Source organism: Capricornis sumatraensis, chromosome X (assembly GCF_032405125.1).
Source record: "Capricornis sumatraensis isolate serow.1 chromosome X, serow.2, whole genome shotgun sequence".
Classification (NCBI taxonomy): domain Eukaryota; kingdom Metazoa; phylum Chordata; class Mammalia; order Artiodactyla; family Bovidae; genus Capricornis; species Capricornis sumatraensis.
The window spans coordinates 132,937,206-132,957,976 of record NC_091092.1 but is presented as its reverse complement, the minus strand read 5'-3'; the positions used below and the strand labels follow the sequence as shown (position 1 = coordinate 132,957,976).

The following is a 20,771-nucleotide window of genomic DNA, read 5'->3' as shown; positions in this document are numbered from 1 at the left end:
ACAAAAGGTGTCTACTCAGAGAGTATCTCTCGAATATGATTCCAGCTCCCCAGAATCTTCCCCAAATTCCACATCTTCTGCTGGTTACTGCTGCAGGGTGAAGAGTTGTTTTATCTGCAACCTGAAATCATGTTCCCAAAGAACTGGATAAGATGTATGTAGATAGCCTCTTAGGAGAATGTACGGTTGCTGTAACTGCTGGAATGATGTTACAGGCTCCTTTTCATTCTACAGCTGCATAAGCAACTCATAAAGAGATGCTAACTTACCAGGAATAGCAGGTACCTACATTCTTTATTTCTAACTTAAGGGAGAACCAAGAATCAACCTAACATTTTATTAATCTAATACAAGGTGACCTGGTCTCTAAATTTAAAATGCAATGTTAAAACCTGAGTTCATCATAAAGCAACTGCTCCTCCCATAATTTCAAATTCAAAGCTAACTTTCCATATTCAAAGCTAGCCCATACTCAAGATGATGAAAACCTTACTGCAGGGTAGCTGCAAGTTAAAACCAAAATGCCATATAGGTCTGTGAAAAAATCCACAAAGCATATCTTTGAAAACTTAATGACATAATTGGACTGAAAAATATATACATATAAAATAAAAAGAGAGAAGTAGTAAAGTTCAGTATGAATGCGGATGAGATAGAGTGGCAATCCCCAAGTACAAACGCTAGACTAAATATAACAAAATAATTCAATTTAAGGAAACAATCTTTGTGGCACGGGCAAGGAACTAGAAGGTACCAAAATAGTAAAACTTTAGAAATTCTAAATTTGATGTGAAGTAATAGTATGGAATATAGGTACCTGTGTTACCTGTGTTAAGAATATATAAAGATGCTATGACTTACACATAGCTTTTGAAAAATAAAAGATATATGTATGCATTTACACACATACAGACATGGACACACACAAATATATATATACACATACACATACATTTTTAATTTAAATGTTTCCATTATCTAATCTAGTACCCAGGGAGTCAATCAGAGGAAATCAAATTTTAACACAAGGAGATACATCATTTATTTGAAGTAGAATCTGTCTCTGGAGAGACAAGGTAGTATAAAAGAAAGTTCAGTCTGCACTTAAGCATGTCTCTCAATGTTTACTTCTCCTTTAATATTTCATTAAACCTAGAAGCAAAAATAAAGACAAAGAAAGGCTACAGAGCAATATAACTATCTTTGGTGGTTTGGAATATCTTGAGAGAATAAACCTATCTGTAAATAAACAGAGGCAGTGCATGGATAAATCATGTGTCAAATTTGTACCCTATATTGAAAATGATAGTCAACTGAAAGAATTATATAGGCATAGCCCTGGAAGATCTTTTCTTTGGCTATCTACTTCTCTATATCCTTGGGTGTTCTTTTCTATTTTTTAAGTTTTAAGGGTTGCCATTTATTCTGGAATAATGTATCATCATCATGAACAAAATTAAGGAAAATTTTAATTCCTATACATTATAAAGAAAAAATACTTCCAAAAGATCTAATAAAAGTCTTATTTCATATAATTCCTGTCACTATGGCATAAAATATATTTCCTCCTCTAACTTTTCCACTTATCCTTGCTTATGAACAGGCTAATTAATTTATTTTAAATTAACTCTTAGACATTAAGTGGTTCTATTGTGATAAGATAGATTCAGTGCTCTTTTTTAAAGTTCTGATATTGGAAGAAAATTCAAAATAGAAAAGTAGGAAACACTGGAGAAGAAAACTTGTGGGAAAGACTTTTTAAAAAGATGTACATTAGCTGTGAAAATTGAGATTTTTTTTTTAAAAGGTCAATGTTTCATATTTTATGTCACTAATGTAATATTCTCTGAAATCTCTCAACATGCATATTTGAATCATTCTCAGGTTCAAAGGAGGACTACAATGATGTTCTCCTGGTGATTTTGTTGCTGAAGACTCACTCTCTGACTTTTCATGGCCTCTCTCATTCTGTTTCCTTCCGGAGTAGGGGGTCTCCCTATGGCCTAAGAAATTTAACCCATTCATCTCTGTTATTTCCAGCTGTCATTACTTCCTATACTTGGAATTTTTCTACCTCCAGAATTGACTAAGAGATGACATCCTCTTCTCTCCTACCTCCTACTGAAACAATCTCATAAACCCTCACACAAAAAATTTCATTAAGGATAATTTGTTCCCACCCTAAGGAAAATAAAAGGGGTAGTTATCACATAGTGGGAACACTGCATTTTTTCCTTCAGGAAATCTTCAGAAAATATCACAGTTGGTCTATCTAGTACCTATTTATATGCAAATTGGATTAGTTTATTTTCAACAGCCCCTGTTTTGGTTTTCCACAAATCACACATTTCCATTCTTTCTGCTACTGCTAAGTCACTTCAGTCGTGTCCGACTCTGTGCGACCCCATAGACGGCAGCCCACCAGGCTCCCTCGTCCCTGGGATTCTCCAGGCAAAAACACTGGAGTGGGTTGCCATTTCCTTCTCCAATGCATGAAAGTGAAAAGTGAAAGTGAAGTCGCTCAGTCGTGTCTGACTCTTAGCGACCCCATGGACTGCAGCTTACCAGACTCCTCCAGCCATGGGATTTTCCAGGCATAAGTACTGGAGTGGGGTGCCATTGCCTTCTCCATTCTTTACTCACACAAAACTCCAAAGCTTCCAGTAACTCCTGTTGCCAATGAAACACTAAAGTGGTCATCTATTTCCAGTTACTAGTCTCTGATTCCTTTCAGTTCAGTTCAGTCACTCAGTCGTGTCCGACTCTTTGCGACCCCATGAATCACATCACGCCGGTTTGGATAATTCCAAAAGTGCAAAATATGTGATGAGGAGAACTTTTAAGATTTTGCCATTCTCTTGGTTCACTCTTGAAGGGAGGGGACAGCCAATGAGCAAATAGAATGGAATGGAAGCTTCCCTGGGCCCACAACAGCACCCCCTTAGGTCTGGGAATTTGCTTCGCAGGCCTGGTATAAAGTAAAATGAAGTTGTTCAGTTGTGTCTGACTCTTTGCGACCCCATGGACTGTAGCCTGCCAGGTTCCTCTGTCCAATAATCCCAAATAAAAGTCAGCTGATAAAATTTTCCAAGTCAAAAAGTCCTTATGTTGTACAATAGAGAAACACAGTCATTATTAAAAATATATTTCAGCTTTTCCTAAGAAGCTAGGCTTTGATGACTGATTTCCAGAAGTTAGTAACTATTTGATTATTAGCATTCTTTAAACCCACATGGGGCACTCTTTCTAAGAACTGCCATTTCCAAAATACTCTACCAGCCTGATTGTCAAATGGCTGCATTACGGGGGGAAAGTCATGAGAATTTGGAGAGTTTAGTGATTCAGGAGAAGGAACTGGATTGGTGCTTTTTCATCCACCCTGATCTTTACAACCTAGTTACAATTTTTCTTTTGGCTCTAAAGGGATTAACCAAAACAGACCATCCTGAGGTGGTCTCCATTGTACCTGATAGAAAAACCAACCATCCAAGTTTTGCTTATGACTGAGTGGGTTCCCTGAACGTGGGACTTCTGAGGCTAAATTGGAAAAGTTCTTAGGCAAACTAGGACATGTTGGTCACTGTTACAGAAAAGTAAGCAATGATCCAAAATCCTGATGCCAAAACAAAGATGGGGCGACAAAGCAAATGAAGGTGGAAAAGGTAAAGAGAGTAAGATGAGATGAGTACGTACCACCCTCAAAGCCCACAGGTGGCAGGTGTGGGCAGCTGTTAGCTCTGAACCATAGTCCCGCTTAACTAGGGAATACTGTTAAAGCCTCTATTGGGTCTGCTCTGTCAAGCAAAGCAACAATTTCCATGAACCTAAAGAACGTTGAGGAAAAATCCTCTGAAGAGAAGTTACTGCCTCACGCTGATTCATTAGTACAGAAGAAAATTTCCAGGCCAAGTGGGAATGACAGGGTGTACCTGAGTTTCCACGGGGAGGAACACCTTTATCAAAAGATGTCAGATTAGGAAAACATGAAAGAGATTTCTGTTTTGATGAAGCATCAGGTCGACCACCATATATACAAGCCATTCAGAGAAATGATAAAATATTTAAGAGTTTCAAAAGTAAGTAGCTGTAAGGGAATTATCTTGTCAACATGAAACATCTTAATATTTATGTTGATGAATTTAAAAAATACTGCCCCATCATATCAGAGTTTTATAATAAGATTTCCACTACAAAATTACAGAGTGGCTTTTCTTCTGCCTAAAGCATCTGAGAAGATTGAAAACAGAGATCATGTCATTTCTGATTTGGAAAATATATCAGTTTTATTTGACAATCTGCCATCACAGACTGACTGCTGCACTTACCATTATCTCTTTCTACAGCAAAATCGGATAGTTGTTATTTGTTGTTTAGTCGCTAAGTCGTGTCTGACTTTGCAACCCCATGGACTGTAGCCCACCAGGTTCCTCTGTCTGTGGGATTTCCCAAGCAAGAATACTGGAGTGGTTTGTCATTTCCTTCTCCAGGGGATCTTCCTGACCCAGGGATCAAACTCACATCTCCTGCATTGCACACAAATTGTTTTCACCCAGAATGATTAAATTAAATAAAAATTCAACCAACTCAACTTTTTCCATGAGTGTTCTGGTTTGGTTGAGTCTTCTTTTTTTCTCCCTTTTGTTCCCATTCCTAATAGACTTGAGTGGTTTATTTTGACCAAGATATACACAGTCTGGTTTATTCAGATACCAACATGGCATGCATCAAATCAGGGAGAAGAGTGAGGGGAAAATATGTCAGAGTGGTTGATAGATAACTCTTATGCATGGCGTTTCTATAGGACTACCGAGTGAATATTTTTCTGAGACAACAGTGGAATGATTCACGGTTGGCATATAGCGAGTACCCTGATGATTCTCTGGACCTGGACCCATCGATGCTGGACTCCATTTGGAAACCAGATTTGTTCTTTGCCAATGAGAAGGGGGCCAACTTCCATGATGTTACCACGGACAACAAATTACTTCGTATTTCAAAAAATGGCAAAGTACTCTACAGTATCAGGTAAGCTTCCTTCAGCTACCCTTTGCTCTCTTCTCCATTTTTCTCCTGACCTAGAGCCACCTGACTCTGCAGGGCAAATGGATATGAATATTATCCTTTGTGGTCTCTTGTTTATTATTTGAAATTAAAGTCACTGAGTGTGCCAGTGGTTCTCATTGTCTCAGAACTGTAATCTTCCACAACCAAAATATATTTGGTAGGATGTTGGTTAGGTGGTGGTATCATATAAATGTCTGCACAAATATGTTTTTTGATTGATTCAATAAAGGAAGTACAGGCCATTTAGTTCAATTACTACTGAGCAAAGCATATAAGTTTTTGTATGTTTCATTCAACATACATTTCATTTCAAATAATTATGCCATTCTATAGCATTTAACCACACACACACACACACACACACACTCACACACACACAAATTCAATGGTTCAGTATGGTCACTGACGGCATACTTAGAGCTCAGAGAATGGAAAACTGGTTCTAATCTCAGCTCTAATTCTAACTAAACATCTCACCTTCATCAGTTAACTTTTCTTGGGCTTGAGCTTGGGACAGAAAATTCCTCAGATGCACTTTTACTTTTGTATTCAAATATAATCTTTTCCAGAATCTTTATTGCCCTATGATCAAAATAATCTCTCTTTTCTGAACCATAATAATAGTTTTTCTGTGACTCTATAAGGCTCTGACTTCTTCCTGACCCATATTTTGGCTACTTCTATACATAAATATAGCATAAGAACATAGATTTTTGGAACCAGATAAATCTAGAATTAAATCCATGCTCTGCCACTTGCTAAGTTACATAAGCTATACCTTCAGTTACTTTAATTGGAAAATGGGAAAATCTGTATTTATCTCTGAGTATTCTTGTGAGAACAAATTATATACAGCAGAGGTCAGCAAATATTTTCTATAAGGGGCAGATAGAAACTATTTTAGTTTTGCAGGTCAGGTCTCAACACTGTCATAGCTACTCAATTCTGCCATTATAGCACAAAACGGTCATAGACAATACTCAAACAAATAGATGTGGCTGTGTTTCAATAAAACTTTATTTACAAAAACAGATAGACTAGATTTAGCCCTTTGGCCATAGTTTGCCAACCCCTGATATATAGTATATACAAATACTTGCCACAGTTCCTGACACACATGGTATGTTCTCAATAAATGAAATGATGGCTGTTTATATTTTAAAATTAACATTCTTTCTAAATAATAAGTCCTTTAAAGGACTTGACTTTAAAGTCAAGATATTTGGATTTTCCATCTTTTATACCCCCTCCCAAACAGCCAAGACTGTGTATTGTATAAGAGAGATACCAAATATATTGAATAAATATTGACATTTTAAAGATCACATTTTATATATTACATTATAGAATCCCCCTTTCTCTCTAATCTTACTACCAAAAAACAAAGTGGACAGCAAGTATCTTTGCAAATGATTTTCACAAGTTTGCAGACTCACCACTCACCACCATCAAAATTGTATTTCACAACTGTATATACAATTTAGTTCTGTACTGTACATTCCATTCTTAACCTAGTAATTTCACAGCTTGCTGATAGTGGATAGCTGCAATGTCTTTTGGAAGGAAAGAGGCTGCTCATTTGTAAAAAGTGGCAAAGTCACTGCTTTCACAAGAATCAGGGAAACTTCCCCTACTTTATTTTTAAGGAATTAAACTTTATTTTTATAAGTTTTTTAAGGAAATAGAATATTCCACATAGTGATGCATTTGGTATAAGATGCAGTATTGGGCACAACTTAAGTTGATGTGACCTGATGAAATGGGACATACGTAGAGCATGGTGCTGGGAAGGAGAGTTATAAAAAGCAGCACAGAGTATCAGCTGCTCCAGCTAACCCTCTGGGCCTTGGGTGGCATTTGCTCTAGTAAATACCTGGCATCATGCACTGCTGAAATAAAACTAGCTTTTTTCCCCCTTTCTGTTCTATAAAGCCCTTGCATTCTAGAACCATGAAGAATATAATGTTCATCAGACTAGATCCAAAGGCAATTCTTCTATCTCTGCTTCACACAATTGTTTTGGGTTGGGTGGAGTTTGTCCTGTGACAGACTAGTTTCGACCTTTCCTTCATGGTGGGTATTGTATGAAATGAGGGGAAAGACCCTTGGTGTAAGAGAACTTAAGGAAACATAGCTGTAGGCAGATTTGAACTGCAGGAATCTAATTATTTGTCAGGAAGTGTTTTCAGTGAGCCAGATACCGTGCAGGGCCTAGAGATCCAGAGCTGAGTAAAATGTGGTCTCTGCCCTGAAGGGCTCCAGCCTAACAAGGCAGGCACACACAAGATAATTTAAGTAGCAGGAATAAATAGGAAGAAGGGAAAGAAAAGTGGCTCGAACTCTGCAAATGAATTCTGTGACTCAAATATTGTTCGAATTTGGGGGTTGGCACCTACATGCCTGTTTATTCGATTCACTTGGCCCATCTGAACTAAAGGGCAAGGAGGAATTAGTGCTAATACATGCCCAGCTACAGGTCCAACTCAAGTTTAAAGATCAGTTTCTGATGTCTAAAAGGTGCTGGCAAGTCCTTGCTGACATTCCCTTAGGAAAGACTTTCTCTCAACTCTCAGGTTTACAATGCAAATACCCGCAGGAGAGGGAACATGTTCTCAATTCATACTGAACTATAAAGAACTGACACGAAATTTTCTTTCAGATAGTAGGGTTAATGTCTGCGAAGAACAGTGGAACAAGCACGTTGGATGCCTGAGGGGAAAAATCAGATAGGACGAAGAGAGTTAAGAAAGATACAGGAAGGGATACAACAGAAGCACCAGAGAGAAACTCATGAATTGCCTCCATCTGACGCATTTTAATAATTACTGCAACATTGGTCCACATTAAAAAAATAATAATAATGTCCTATGGGTATGCTTCGTATTTGAATTTTCCTGAAACCTAAAGCATATGGATAGAAGCGCTGCATCCAAGAAAAATTCTACACTTTCTTAATTTTGTAGTAGCAGAGATAGAATTAACTCTACATGGAGACCAAAGCCCAAGGCTTTGATGGCCAAACAAAACACAAAGAGAACTATGCAGCCACTGACTTGATAACAAGCAAGATCACACTTGCCACAATGTAATATATCTGTTCATCAGAAGACAAAAGTTTAAAAAAGGGAGTAACAGTAGACCAGAAATCCATTAAGTGTCCTGCAGATTCAAATCCCTGGAGTACCTGAGTCAAATTCAAGCAAATATACAGTGATGCAGGACATAGTCTCTGTTGGTGAAAAAGTGTCAAATTTGTTTCTGTCTACTTAACCTCTGATTTCTATTTTTTAATTATTCACTTCCCTGACATGTTTGATCTTACCCTGTTTTGAAGCTTTTTTGTTGACCCACCCCATTAAGTACTGACCATTCTTGACCAAAGTGTAAACAAGGACACACATCTTGCTTTGTACAGTCTCTTCAGAGACACTCAAATTCTAAATTTATATTACTTAAAAAGGCCAAAATCCATAATGAAATAAAGAAGTGAGCCTTGAGTATCATACATATTATTGGTCAAATAATATTTACTGAATCAAGTATAGTAAATTGTAGTAGAAATGAGGACATCATAGCATATGGTGTGCATTATGAAAGAAAAAAGGAGAGGGTGAGCACTTTTAAAGAGAAGCAGCTGGTCTCAAATGTCCACAATGCCTTTGCTAATATCTGTTTTCTTCCCTTCCTTCTCATTGCTTCTGAGAATTTTCTGCCAGAATGCTGACTTTTATAGACGCATAGGATACTTTTTTGGAAGGTATTACCTTGCAAAATATCCTTCTGTTACTGATAAGGAAGTGACTTCTTTCAAAAGTTAAATGAGTTTAAATAATGGAGCCCATAAATAGGAAAGCTCGGACAACAATCAAAGCTCTTGACATCTGTTTCAGAGCTATCATCTCCTACCTCACATTAATTCTTCATTTACTCCGATTCCAATTTAAAGACACAAACAAATACAATTCAAAAGACATATGGTTTTGGAACCAGTCTTTTGGGGACTCAATTTTCAAAGGACTATTGGAGAAAGGAGGTAAGATTTAAGATGTGGATATAAAGTATCTTCAAATTTCACAAATGACCAAAAAGACTGTTTAAATTAAGATGCCACAGTTTTGATTTTGTGTGGGTGGTCAGTTGTGTTTGACTCTTTGCGACCCCATGGACTGTAGCCCGCCAGGCTCCTCTGTCCATGGGATTTTACAGGCAAGAATACTGGAGTGGGTTGCCATTTTCTACTCCAGGGGATCTTCCCCACCCAGGATTGAGCCTGAGTCTCTTGTGTCTCCTATATTGGCAGGTGGATTCTTTACCACTGAGCCACCTGGAAAGCCTTTCAAATAGGAAGCTCATTTGATAGTTTTATGTAGCATGTATAGTTTATATAGCATATCCACTTTCTGAAAAAATTTACTATCCTGGGATCCTGGAGAAGGAAATAGCAACCCACTCCGGGATTCTTGCCTGGAGAATTCTATGGGCAGAGAAGCCTGGCAGGCTACAGTCCATGGGGTTGCAAAGAGTCAGACATAGCGACTAAAGGCCAACACAAAACAAAGTTATTAAGTAAACTCCTTACCTTCAGGCAACTTGTTGAGAACTTATTCTATTTTTGAAGACCATCAAGAAGCAGATTTTTTATAAGTTACTCTAATATCGTGTATAAATTATTACTTTTAAATTTATTTCTTAGTTTTGGGCTGTGCTGGGTCTTTGTTGCAGTGCACAGGCATTTTCTAGCTGCTTGCCAGGGGCTCTAGAGCACATGGGCTCAGCAGTTTGGACTGTGGGCTTCTCTAGTGGTGGTGCATGGACTTAGTTGTCCCATGGCATGTGGGATCTTAGTTCCCCAACCAGGGATCGAACTCGTGCCCCCTGCATCGGAAGGCAGACTCTTAACCACTGGACCACCAGGGAAGCCTCCAGAAATTCTTCCTTATATAACTTAAATCATATTTGCTACAACTTAAATCAGTCTCATTTTCCTACATTTGTTAACATGATAAACAAATGGCTACCATTTTTATAAGGATGGAGGGATTACATCACTGATTTTGCTTTCATAAATTTTCATCCCACCAGTTAGTGGACATATGTTTGGCCACCAATATCATGTTGCTGGTTTAATTTTACAGTGTGTAAAATCAGCACCAAGAAGTTCTTCATGTTGCAGTTTTCAGTTTGCTGCACAGTTTGAGGCCCCTACTCTGAATTTTGTGATATTGAATGCTATCTTGGTTCCTTCTGATACTATAGTCAACAAGGCTTTTAGAGTCAAATACCCTTGAGCTAGGGTCTCTGGCCTCAGAACTAACCGTGTGACCTAGGTACAATTCATTCTCCCTCTGAACGTCTATTTCCTCAGCTTTGAAAAAGAGATGATTTGCTTAAGAGCTTTAGTGTGTGTGAAGTCGAAGGTGTGAAGTCGCTCAGTCGTGTCCGACTCTTTGCAACCCCATGGACTGTAGCCTACCAGGCTCCTCCCTCCATGGGATTCTCCAGGCAAGAGTTCTGGAGTGGGCTGCCATTTCCTTCTCCAGGGGATCTTCCCGACCCAGGGATCGAACCCGGGTCTTCCGCATTCCAGGCAGATGCTTTAACCTCTGAGCCACCAGGGAAGCTTCCAACTTCAGTTATAGAATGATTGTTATAGAACAGGAAAAAAAGAACATTCTTTATTTAGATGTCAGAGATGAAAATGGAATGTACAGCGAACTAAGACCTGCCTAAATGTTATCAAAGGTGATACTTTGATTATCTTACTCTCAATTTTGATGAGACACATAAAGTCCATATTTTTCTATTAGAAGGCAGCTATGCAAAGCTGTGATTTCTTCTCTCTGTGCATATCTGGACCATGTTTATCTTTATATCCTATAATCCAGGCAAAATTACATTCTCATTTTCCAACTCTGTGTCCAAATCCTCATTAGTTTTGTGACTTGACTTAATGCAGTAATTAATGACTGTAACGTAAGTGCCCACATCAGAATTAAGCAGTGAGGCTTCAGAGAAATGCTGGAAAATGCCATGGAAACCACGATTCCCTTCTTCCTAGAGGCAAGCAAGGTTAGGAGGCTGGGAGGCACTGGCATGCATATGTGCTGGTGGCTTCAGCAGGAAACTGAGCTAAGTGGTGCAGAGGGGGCGCTTTTGGAGAGTGGGCCTCAAAAGAGGTGCAGCTGAGGGTAAAAGCATTAAAGTCTAGAAAGCATGTTCTGTACATGACAGATTCTCCTACAGCATGAGAAGCTGCACTCCTGATTTTGTTCAGAAATACACATACACTTAAGGGCATAATACTGGTTCAAACACAACAGAGTAAGGATCTTACCCTTGTTTGAAGGAAAAGGGGAATTATGCAATGAAATACAAGGCAGGTGGCATGACCACGTGTCCTTGACTGTTTACCTGATTGGACTAGCAATAGCAACCGGTAGGTTATTCTCTTTTTGGAGGTAACTTTCCACTGCATTAATATTCATTAGAGTTTGCTCTGAAGGTGATGGAGCAAAGTACAGAATACCAAGAAGGTAGCTTAGGACACAGGAGCACCACACTCCCTTCCATCATTTACTGTATCCTCTAGGCTCAAAGATTAGCCTCTCTAAGCCCATCAGCTTATCATTCTGAGTCTCACTTTTCTTACTATAAAATGAGATTGAAACAGGAGATTAGATGAAGTCTGAGGCTCTGTCCTAAGTCTATAATAATTTCCTTTGGGATGAGGAAAAATGAGTGGGTTCTTCATGTTCCTTAGGGCTTGGGAGACAGCAATAGGAGATTCTGAATTGTGAGGCCTATCTCAAACTACTGTTGGATCTTTGAACCTTTTTCTCCCAAACTGAATATCTAACTTCTGAGAAGAGGAACCTGACTTTGGAGTGGGGTAGGGAAGGTTGGACTACTTGCTGTTTAAGAGGCAGCCTTATATTCAACATATAGTTTGCACAGAGACTAATACTTAATACTAAGCTCCCTACTGAGAAATTTCCCAATCACAAATTAGATCATGCATACTCTCTGATTCAACCAGCAGGAGTATCCAAGAGATATTATTTTAGAATGTGTTCATGAATTATGGGTTTATAAACTTTCAGACAATTATACAAAGATGGTTGGATGAGATAATTATTATCTGGATATGTAGACTGAAGGAAATCACTTAGTAGATTTGAGCCAGTAGAGTTCAAGGGCTAGTATGCCATTATTCATCACCTGAATTTTCTTATGACAGGAAACCAAAGGAAATTCAGAGGTCCTGGTGAGCCTGCTCAACTTCTGTTGATGTAGGCTTCTGCCTGGTCCATAGTGCTGCTTTTCAAAGGCTTCCTGGATGGCATTAATCCCCAAATAAACACACATAATATCACCATGATGCTCATGAGACACACAAATTACTTCAGTGCATTATCATAGTACATAACCCAAAGGAAGCACATTCCTATTTTAAAATGGGAAAATATTGTCCAGCCTCAAAAGTCAGCAGGCCCCTATATGTTAGCTGCTTGTTAAGAGTCAACTAAGTAACTGTACTTGGTTCCAAAGTGTTATATAATCAAGAACAGACTATCCTTCCATCTGACCAATACTTCATTCTCTTTCCAACCTTAGCCGTGGAGAAACGGTGGCCAACAACTTTCCATCAGTTACTACAACTGAAGTCGTAATGTAGAAAAATGCTAGCAAAGTAACACAATTTTGCTCTCAGCTGTCAGCAGATAAAAGTTACTTTGGTTTTCTTAAAATCACATTGGCAGTTCTTTTATTTTTTGCCAAAAGTAAAATAATCCCAACTAAAACAGCAAGAGAATTGCTATACAACGCTATTCCCTCTTTTTTCAACTCAGCATCACCATTAAATAGCTGTGAACTCAGACAACAGAGCAACCACGGACAAGTTAGTTCTCATTAATTTAATGTGCAGGTTAATAGCATTTTATCTTCATGAATATTTGATGTATAAATAAATAGTAGCTGTTAAATGACTGAAATTTAAAACGTAACTGAAATGTGGGCAGAATTGGCTAGTTGAATCTTTGGTCATCTGAGCTCTTCTTTCTGATGGTGTTCATTGTAGCCCTCTCCTATTCAACACCTTGATAACATTTTCCTTCAGGAAGCATCAAAGCATTTGGAAAAGTTTTAGCTGCAGATTTATCTGTTGCTCTCCAAGTTGAATCGAATCCATATTTGGACTTAATTAACACGGGCCCACCATATGTGTGCACATTTTCTGAAGGGACAAGGCACAGATGGGAGCAGATATTGTATTTTTGTCCTTCCCAGCTAGTATTGCTGAATGCATATGGGTGTCTTCTGTGATGCCTTTATGTTTGGTAAACATAGACCTTCCTCGTCAGCCACTGGTATTTCAGTCAGGGGAGAGGAGTAGAACAGCTGATGAACCAGCACTCTTGCCATTCACTCCCTGCAAAACCCAAGGTCAGCATGGAGAAACAGGTCTTATAGTTATTTGGAATTAACTAAAAGGATAGGCTCTAATAGCAAAGCTTACTACCAACCTTGGGTTTAGTTTCAATCTTAGATAAAACTGAAGAAATGATTTCTCACCAGTGTCCTCGCCACATGATTTTGAGCCCTGTTATCCATCTAGCTTCATCCCTCCATTTGATACTCTCAGTATCAAAGTCTGCTCTTGGGGATACTGGTAAGGAACCTGAGACTCTATCAACTCACATACACAAAGGAGGAAATGACTAACAGTACTTGAAATACTACTCTCTCCAAGAGTAGATAGAGTAGAGAGAGTAGATTTCCATCTTAGTAGTCAGGGAAGGCTTTAGCTAAATGTCTATTACCCCATTATGAAAGTGTTAGTAGCTCAGTCATGTCTGACTCTTTGCGACCCCATGGACTGTAGCCCACCAGGCTCCTCGGTCCATGGGATTCTCCAGGCAAGAATACTGGAGTGGGTTGCCATGCCCTTCTCCAGCAGATCTTCCCAACCCAGGGATAAGAGTTGGGAGGAGTTTGATCAGGAGCATGTACTGGAATCTTTCCAGAATCCTAATAATTTCCACACCATGACTTTTCAACCTTTACTTATATAAACAGTCTTACCAGGCAATGCCACATGTGCACCTGCCCGTGGACCCGGGGAACGGCTTAGGGCTGCAATGAGCAAGACCGTCTTTATGCTTTACATGATGCGCAAGGTCAAAGCAGCCATTTAAGTACAGAACTTTCAGAAGATGAGCTTAAAGACTTCATGCCTTACCTGCCTAGCCAAACTTGGACCGATTTACTTTTGTTCTCTGTTGACAAGGATCCTTTGATGGGTACCTTGAGTTTTAATTCAAGATCATCAAATAATTATTGTAAGTCATACTTCCCTGACAGATCCAAAGGGCCCTCTAAGGATCTAGATCTGTAAGGTAGGTTATCCACTCTGCCCAATCAGTGTAATGAAAGGGAGTAATGAAAAGCCTTATAGTTGACTGAGTTCAGCTATGTCTGATTTACATAACCTGGAACATTCTTAAATGAGAATTTGAAAACAACTTTAAAAAGATGAATAATAAATGCACAACTATTGGAATAGACTCCATAAAAAGAATACATATACATATACACACACACACACACATATATATATTAATATATTAGTGATATTAAACTATGATCCCTTCAAAGAAACCGTTATTTCAGGTGTCTGATAAGCGTGATGCCCAATAAATGCTTGCCAAAAATTGCTGAATGGATATACTAGATTATACCCCAGATGGAGTTCTGTTTAACATGAATCCCTCCTGACTAAAGACATGGAGCTGGTCTCCCTCCATGCTCTGTCTTCATCCCTGACCAGTACCAGCGGTTTTTATAAATCTTTAGTTGGGGATCATCCAGTGAATGTCGCAGCCACTACCCCAACTTTCTTTAAAATTTCTCAGTGGCTCTCAGGGATATTAGATTTTCTAGTCAGAGACCAGAGACAGCACTCTGACACACTGCTACTGCCCTGAGAAGAGTTCCATTGCCTACTTTTGCACACTTGTGTGTGTTAACAAGCATCCTGTTGGGTTCTTCTCTGCTGCACCTTCCACTCTTCTTAGCAGCTACCCCAGTTTTTTCTAGTCACACCTACCATATTCTTGGTTGCCAATGAATTGACCTTGTGTGTTCTGCCTTGACCTTAGCAGCATCCCTCTCCCTGGTGACTGAGGTTCATGACTAACCTCCCTCACTGTCTCCCTACCCCTGATCCAGTCACTTAGAAGTCTTCTTGAGCCTAATTGTCCAGACAAGGTTTTGAGTAGAAAGTCTTATTTTCCAAAGAGAGTGCTAATGCCACTGAAAAAATCAGACCTCCTTCTCAATCCCTGCCTATTTCTCTTTCAAACTGTTCTCCTCTTAGTCCATCACATGGACAGTAACTAAAGTCCTCCTTGGGACATGCTGAAGTAGAGCTTCTTAAAATGTGCTCCACAAGATCAGCCCAGCATTAACTGAGCTATTTCGCAGGAGGACCTGGGAATCTGCATTCCTACCAAGCCCCTCAGATGATACCTACATTGACCAGAGTTTGAAACCCACTGTGCTAAAGAAGACCCTGATCAGATAACTAGCCTAATGGTATCTTTTAATCCAATGACCACTTAACTCCTTCCCTCCATCTCCCCATATGTGTGGGTTGTATAAATGATGCATGTTTAACTTGATTTCTAACTTGCTCCAGGCTAATTTCACTTAAGAAGGACACTCTTGTTTAATACATGATGTATCCTGTCAAATCTCTCCGGCATTAGAATGTCACATGATTCAGAAATTTCCAAGTATACCTGAGAGGAAAGAGTCAACAGACCCACACGACCTACACTGTACAGTAAAGCTGCCCTTAACATCTTAAGAGAAAGAGTGAATAGTGTTCTAGGATGTGGTACGACAAAGCCCTACAGGAACAACAAATATATAGCCAGATTGCCAGAAAGTTCTAATTTTAAGAAGCATTATTATTTAAACTTAAGGCTTTCATCACATTCAAGAGTGGAAATTCACCTATAAGAGGAAATTTTTATGCTGGTCATCTTCACTTGCAGTTTAGAATCATAGAAATTTTGAGCAGGATGGAGTTGTGGGTAAGGAATGAGGCTCAGAGATATAGTTAGGGTCAAACTGCTCTTTCTCTAGAAGCCTGGTCCACCACCCAGGCCTCTGGATCCCCAGTCAATGATGCTTCTACTCTAGGAGGTAGCCGGGGGAGGCTAGAGGAGTTTTTAAAAGGAAAAGTCATGGGAAGCCTGGATAACTGCAGAAAATATGAAGACAACCAAGGTGTCTACAATCTATTCTGCTAGCTTTACGGACATAAGATGATAAACTAGCAACAGATTCTAAGAAGGAACATTGTAGAGCAGAAAATAATAAACAAACTTTGACATCAATTAAAGTTGGGTTCAAATCTAACTTTGGTTGCTCACTGTTTTTGTGACTTTGGGGAAATGGCATAACCTCTCTGAGCTCCAATGTGCTTATCTCAAAAACACAGAGAACTCTCTCTGCCTCCTGGGATAGTACTCCACGACTGCAAAATAATGAGAGCACTTGAGTTACAGCAGGTGCTCACAGAATGATTATCAATACTATCGAAATCACTTGAAGTTTTATTTTTCCTTATTAAGCATTTTAATCCTAAAAGAACATAGGTTCTATACCCTCTACTATTTCCATGTACCACTGAAGGTTTGCATATGCTACACAGAGTGTGCTACGCATGGTCCCTGAGAGAGGAATGGCAGGAATATACCTGAGACTCTTGCTTTTCCTAAAACACAAAAGCATCCCTTTACCCTTCCTTTCCAAACAAGACAGACTACTATATCAGAATTAACTCTCTTTGAATGTTGGAAATCTTTTCTTTAGGCAAGAAGATCCTTCATGACAATTTGTAATTCCATCTGAAAATTCGTTTTCTCTTCAAATGGCTTTTTCTTCCCTCGAGAATCTTTTACTGGGAATGGTCTTCCACTTACATGGAATTCCTTATGAATGAGTAGTCACTTTATAAGTCAAGGAACCTTTTGTCCACCACGAAATTATAAAGTGATTAATATGCATGCTTCTAGTAATATGAGAACAGTCCTGGCCATGGACCCAGCTACCTGATCAAGACTAGAGGACAGGTGGACATGGTTTTCTGGCTTTCTTTACATTTGGTTTGCCTTATTTCTAGTTCCCGCTAGAAATGCTAGCAACTTACAGAGAGGGGCCAGGCAAGCTTTCTGGCTTCCTTTGCCAGTCTTGGAATCTGGCAACACCCCATGGGCTCTGGAGTGTTTTTATACGTATAATTACAATTACACATACGTACAATTATAACAATTACGTATAATTATGATTTTACACTGTATAATTATGATTATACAGTGGAAGTGACAAATAGATTCAAGGGATTAGATCTGATAGACAGAGTCCCTGAAGAACTATGAACAGAGGCTTGTGCCATTGTATAGGAGGCAGTGATCAAAACCATAACCAAGAAGAAGAAATGCAAACAGGCAAAAGGGCTGTCTGAGGAGGCCTTGCAAATAGCTGCGAAAAGAAGAGAAGTGAAAGGCAAAGGAGAAAAGGAAACATATACCCACCTGAATGCTGAGTTCTAAAGAATAGCAAGAGAGATAAGAAAGCCTTCCTAAGGGATCAACGCAAAGAAATAGAGGAAAACAATAGAATGGGAAAGACTAAAGAGCTCTTCAAGGAAATTAGAGACACCAAGGGAACGTTTCATGAAAAGATGGGCACAATGAAGGACAGAAATTGTGTGGACCTAACAGAAGCAGAAGATATTAAGGAGAGGTCGCAAGAATACACAGAAGAACCATATAAAAGACATCTTAAAGACCCAGATAACCATGATGGTGTGATCACTCACCTAGAGCCAGACATGATGGAGTGCCAAGTCAAGTGGGCCTTAGGAAGCATCACTATGAACAAAGCTAGCAGAGGTGATGGAATTCCAGCTGCGTTATTGCAAATCCTAAAAGATGATGCTGTTAAAGTGCTACACTCAATATGCCAGCAAATTTGGAAAACTCAGCAGTGGCCACAGGACTGGAACAGGTCAGTTTTCATTCCAGTCCCAAAGAAAGGCATGCCAAAGAATGTTCAAACTACCACACAATTGCACTCATCTCACACACCAGCAAAGTAATGATCAAAATTCTCCAAGCTAGGCTTCAACAGTAAGTGAACCAAGAACTCCCAGATGTTCAAGCTGGATTTAGAAAAGACAGAGGAACCAGAGATCAAATTGCCAACATCTGTTGGATCATACAAAAAGCAAGAGAATTCCAGAAAAAAAAATCTACTTATGCTTCATTGACTATGCTAAAGCCTTTGACTTTACAAAGTCAAAGTTTGTTGACTTCACAACAAACTGTGGAAAGTTCTTCAACAGATAGGAATACCAGACCACCTTACCTGCCTCCTGAGAGGCAGAAGGGGACGACAGAGGGTGAGATGTTTGGATGGCATCACCAACTCCATGGATATGAGCTCAGCAAGCTCCAAGAGATGGTGAAGGACAGGGAAGCCTGACTTGCTGCAGTCCATGGGGTGGCAAAGAGTCAGACATGACTGAGTGACTGAATGACATGGGCTCTGATGACCCTCCTCTTCTAAATCCTTTGTGTTTTCCCATTTCTGCTGAATAAAAGCCTTACATTCTGCCACAGAGCTTGAGGATGCTGATTCATTTGTTTAACAAATGTTTACTGAATACCTACTCTGTTCAAGGCATTATTTTAGAAGGTAAAAAGGTAAACTTATAGCCTTTGTGGTTATTGCATAAGGGAAGAACCTTGCATAGGAGAGAAATAAGTAAATTTAAAAATTCATTTGATTTAAAAAACTGTAATATTAATGCTTGTTCATACTGTCCATGGGGTTCTCAAGGCAAGAATACTGAAGTGGTTTGCCATTCCCTTCTCCAGTGGACCACATTCTGTCAGACCTCTCCACCATGACCGGCCATCTTGGGTGGCCCCATGGGCATGGTTTAGTTTCATTGAGTTAGACAAGGCTGTGGTCCATGGCAGCCAGAGCTACCCCACGTCCAAGGTCAGGGGCAGCAGCCAAGAGGAGCTACCCCTTGTCCGAGGTCAGGGGCAGTGGCTAAGGATGCCAGGCTGCAACAGCGCAGGAGCCTTAGATTTAAGGGACTAGATCTGATAGAGTGCCTGATGAATTATGGATGGAGGTTCGTGACATTGTACAGGAGACAGGGATCAGGACAATCCCCATGGAAAAGAAATGCAAAAAAGCAAAATGGCTGTCTGGGGAGACCTTACAAATAGCTGTGAAAAGAAGAGAAGCAAAAAGCAAAGGAGAAAAGGGAAGATATAAGCATCTGAATGCAGAGTTCCAAAGAATAGCAAGAAGAGATAAGAAAGCCTTCCTCAGCGATCAATGCAAAGAAATAGAGGCAAACAACAGAATGGGAAAGACAGAAAATTAGAGATACAAAGGGAACATTTCATGCAAAGATGGGCTTGATAAAGGACAGAAATGGTATGGACCTAACAGAAGCAGAAGATATTAAGAAGAGGTGGCAAGAATACACAGAAGAACTGTACAAAAAAGATCTTCATGACCAAGATAATCCCGATGGTGTGATCACTCACTTAGAGCCAGACATCCTGGAATGTGAAGTCAAGTGGGCCTTAGAAAGCATCACTACGAACAAAGCTAGTGGAGGTGATGGAATTCCAGTGGAGCTGCTTCAAATCCTGAAAGATGATGCTGTGAAAATGCTGCACTTAATATGCCAGCAAATTTGGAAAACTCAGCAGTGGCCACAGGACTGGAAAAGGTTAGTTTTCATTCCAATCCCAAAGAAAGGCAATGCCAAAGAATGCTCAAACTACCGCACAATTGCACTCATCTCACACGCTAGCAAACCAATGCTCAAAATTCTCCAAGCCAGGCTTCAGCAATACGTGAACCGTGAACTTCCAGATGTTCAAGCTGGTTTTAGAAAAGGCAGAGGATCCAGAGATCAAATTGCCAACACCCACTGGATCATGGAAAAAGCAAGAGAGTTCCAGAAAAACATCTATTTCTGCTTTATTGACTATGCCAAATCCTTTGACTGTGTGGATCACAAAAAACTGTGGAAAATTCTTCAAGAGATGGGAATACCAGACCACCTGACCTGCCTCTTGAGAAATCTGTATGCAGGCCAGGAAGCAACAGTTAGAACTGGACATGGAACAACAGACTGGTTCCAAATAGGAAAAGGAGTACGTCAAGGCTGTATATTTAACTTATTTAACTTATTTATTTATTTATTTATTTATTTAATATATTTAGCTTATTTAACTTATATGTAGAGTACATCATGAGAAACGCTGGGCTGGAAGAAGCACAAGCTGGAATCAAGATCGCCGGGAGAAATATCAATAACCTCAGATATGCAGATGACACCACCCTTATGGCAGAAAGTGAAGAGGAACTCAAAAGCCTCTTGATGAAAGTGAAAGTGGAGAGTGAGAAAGTTGGCTTAAAGCTCAACATTCAGAAAATAAAGATCATGGCATCTGGTCCCATCACTTCATGGAAATAGATGGGGAAACAGTGCAAACAGTGTCAGACTTTATTTTGGGGGGCTCCAAAATCACTGCAGATGGTAATTGCAGGCATGAAATTAAAAGATGCTTACTCCTTGAAAGGGAAGTTATGACCAACCT

At 39.5% G+C, this 20,771-nt stretch overlaps 1 protein-coding gene across 2 annotated transcripts in view; it reads left to right on the top strand.

The window, feature by feature from the left end:
• GLRA2 (glycine receptor alpha 2) overlaps positions 1–20,771 on the top strand; it is a 206,737-nt gene that overhangs the window by 45,650 nt on the left and 140,316 nt on the right. For both annotated transcript variants that reach the window (XM_068962485.1, XM_068962484.1), the window contains exon 4: positions 4,802–5,025. In XM_068962485.1, coding sequence (XP_068818586.1) covers positions 4,802–5,025 — 224 coding nt within the window. The remainder of the gene's footprint in view (positions 1–4,801; positions 5,026–20,771) is intronic.